The sequence below is a fragment of the Oncorhynchus keta genome, chromosome 34 (genome assembly GCF_023373465.1).
Source record: "Oncorhynchus keta strain PuntledgeMale-10-30-2019 chromosome 34, Oket_V2, whole genome shotgun sequence".
Lineage (NCBI taxonomy): Eukaryota > Metazoa > Chordata > Actinopteri > Salmoniformes > Salmonidae > Oncorhynchus > Oncorhynchus keta.
In genome coordinates this window covers 77,665,593-77,669,080 of record NC_068454.1, presented here as the reverse complement: position 1 = coordinate 77,669,080, position 3,488 = coordinate 77,665,593, and the positions used below count along the sequence as shown (strand labels likewise).

The 3,488-nt window shown below is 39.0% G+C and overlaps 1 protein-coding gene across 1 annotated transcript in view; it reads right to left on the bottom strand.

Moving 5' to 3' along the window:
- Positions 1-971: 971 nt before the first annotated feature.
- lmtk3 (lemur tyrosine kinase 3) overlaps positions 972-3,488 on the bottom strand; it is a 15,930-nt gene continuing 13,413 nt past the window's right edge. The window contains exon 6 of the mRNA XM_052492674.1: positions 972-1,008. Coding sequence (XP_052348634.1) covers positions 972-1,008 — 37 coding nt within the window. The remainder of the gene's footprint in view (positions 1,009-3,488) is intronic.

Here is a 3,488-nt window from a genome sequence, read left to right as displayed (position 1 = left end):
ACTAGAACCCTGCCATGTTAAACTCTGGGCCTTCAACTGATCTCTTGTGGACAGACTAAACACAAACTGTGCATCTGACCAAATTACGCAAGATTTTAGCTCTGGGTTAACCAAGATTAGTCTTCAACAAGTAAACATTTATTAGAGTTCTAACTGATGATGATGTTGACTGTCACACCCTGGCCTTAGTTATCTTTGTTTTCTTTATTATTTTGGTTAGGTCAGGGTGTGACATGGGGGAATTATGTGTTTTGTCTGGTCTAGGGGTTTTGTATGTTTATGGGGTGTTTTCTAGTCTAAGTGTTTATGGAAGTCTATGGTTGCCTAAAATGGTTCTCAATTAGAGGCAGGTTTTTATCGTTGTCTCTGATTGGGAACCATATTTAGGCAGTCATATTCTTTGGGTATTTTGTGAGTGATTGTCTTCTGTCTTTGTGTCATTGCACCAGATAGGACTGTTTCGGTTTTCACATTTATTGTTTTGTATTTTGTAGTGTTCTCGTTGATCGTCTATATTAAACATGTTGAACACTAACCACGCTGCATTTTCGTTCTCTCCTTCAGCAGAAGAAAGCCGTTACATTGACGTCCTGACTGCCACGACTGTTGTCATTCACTGGAATAGATAATGGAGTAGAACTATAATGATGCAAACATCATAATGATAATTAATCATAGAATTGGAGAGGTGCTTTAATCAAACTGAATTCACATTTCACATATCCAATAGAGACCCAGGTTAAATTGTATCTAATAATTACAGAGTTTGAGCCACATGAAAGTCGAATTCTGTAGATGCCTTACTATATAAGATGCCATCTGGTCAGGCCAGCTGGCGTTGAGACACCGTGCCAGCGCTCACACTTAATCATATCCCATTTGATCAGATTAGGCAGATTGAAGCAGAATCCCTCTCTGAGAGGTGGTGAACAACCTGGTTAGCTTTTATTATCCTCCAACACATGGCACACTCAGGGTGACTGTTCAGGAAATACCTCACACTCTGCACTGTCACAGACAGACAAAGACATACACAGACACACACGACACTTCACTGTCTCATAGGACTGTTACCGAAAAAGAGAGACACACATGATATCAATTCTGCCATAGAACATCATGAGAATTCTGGAACAACATGACAATTCTACCATAGAACATCATGAGAATTCTGGAACAACATGACAATTCTGCCATAGAACATCATGAGAATTCTGGAACAACATGACAATTCTACCATAGAACATCATGAGAATTCTGGAACAACATGACAATTCTGCCATAGAACATCATGAGAATTCTGGAACAACATAAAATGCCATAAAATATCACTGGTGGAATTCTGTCATAGAACTTCGTACATATAACCCAATGAGTCAGTCCCAGTGTGAAGCGATAAGTCACTCTGATCTCCTTACATAATGAGAGATGAATACCTGGTTACATACTTACAGATACTAAACGTCAACAAAACAAAGGAGATGATTGTGGACTGCAGGAAACAGCAGAGTGAGCATCCCCCTATCCACATCGACGGAACAGTAGTGGAGAAGGTGGAAAGTTTTACGTTCCTACACATCATGGACAAACTGAAATGGTCCACCTACACAGACAGCGTGGTGAAGAAGGCACAACAGCGCCTTGTCATGACGTTGGCCTGGGGGTAGGTTTATGACACTCATAAATACCTCTTCACCCCTTTTCCTCTCTCTACCCTACTGATGTTACATTTGCAAAACCCTTGGTTAACATAGAGATTCGGGGAACATCAGAAGGTGGGGGGAAATGAACAATATTCTGGTAATCCGATCAATTGAACATATGCGGTGGTACTTAATGAATATGATGTCAGTTCGGTTGTCATCTGAGACATTCTCATCAATGATAAGATGACAGAAACTCTACAGTGGAAAGTCTACACATCGGACACACATGGAATTGTTGTTCAATTTAAATGTTTGAATATGAAATTATTTGTGATGTGAGGAAATGTGATTTTAGCTTCTAAAATGTGAGATTTGGGTTTTCATAAGATAGGGCTCTGCTCAATCAGTGGCCCGTCCTTGTGAAGGGACATGGGCTATAAAACTTTTCAAACATGCCCTCCTCTCCCTTCCTATATAAGCCCTTGATGACAATATAACCTCCTGTTCCGAGGACGTGAGGACGACGGTCCGATGTCAGAATGGTTCAGATAACTACAGAACGAAGCCAACATCAGCGTGAGCTTTGGTTGCGAATGGTATGAACTTTGAACTCTTATTCACTACAGAAGTGATACCTCCGTTGAGTTAGCAACAGCAGCTGCAAATGCAGGTTAGGAAGGAACAGACAGAGTATCCCGTCTACCACACAACAACGTTACTACAACGTATTCAATTTACCAGCAGAGACATTCTTCAAAGGACAAAGGACTCAGTTGGGCAACACGGCCTTCCATCTACCACCAACCTACCGAAGCTATCTGTTGTTCTGCCCCTGAACAGGCAGTTAACCCACTGTTCCTAGGCCGTCATTGAAAATAAGAATTTGTTCTTAACTGACTTGCCTAGTAAAATAAAGGTAAATAAAAAGAAGGAAAAAAAAAAAAGAAGCGCAGCTCAGAGTAAATATTTATTGCATTTCCCTTTTCCAAATGGGCAGTAATTCAGAATGCATAAGATACTGTATTTACGATAGCACAGCTTCTCCCTGTGTTCCTCAGTCTTCCCGCTCTTTCACTCAAACGCAGCCCCTTTTCTTTTGTGTAACAAGCTGTCATATCTGTTCCGCCCGCTAGGGACATTTTCCTTTATGACGTAATTTGTAATCAAGTTATGATTAATTGTGTGTATGTGTAATTCTGTGTGATTAGTTAGGTATTTAGCAAATAAATAATTAACCCCAATTTTGTATTGCTGATTCAAATTGTTAGCCAGGGTTCGTGCAGATAACCAAGAATTTACAACTTTCAGATGAGACTGAAGTAAGATGACGATTAATATTGACTGCTATTGATGTAAAATATTACTAGGTCTTTAAGAGTTTATTCGGAAGATAACAGCTCTATAAATATTATTTTGTGGTGCCCAACTCTCTAGTTAATTACATTTACATGATTAGCTCAATTACGGAGAAATCTCTAGGCACTTTAATAATTAAAAATTGGATGTAATAAATGTATCACGATTCACTTTAAACAATGCCACTTTCTATAATGTTTACATACCCTACATTACTCATCTCATATGTATATACTGTACTGTATACCATCTACTGCATCTTGCCTATGCCGTTCGGCCATCGCTCATCCATATATTTATATGTACATATTCTTATTCATTCCTTTACACTTGTGTGTAAAAGGTAGTTGTTTGGACATTGTTAGATTACTTGTTAGATATTACTGCATGGTCGGAACTAGAAGCACAAGCATTTCTCTACACTCGCATTAACGTCTGCTAACCATGTGTATGTGACCAATAACATTTTATTTTATTTTATTTGAG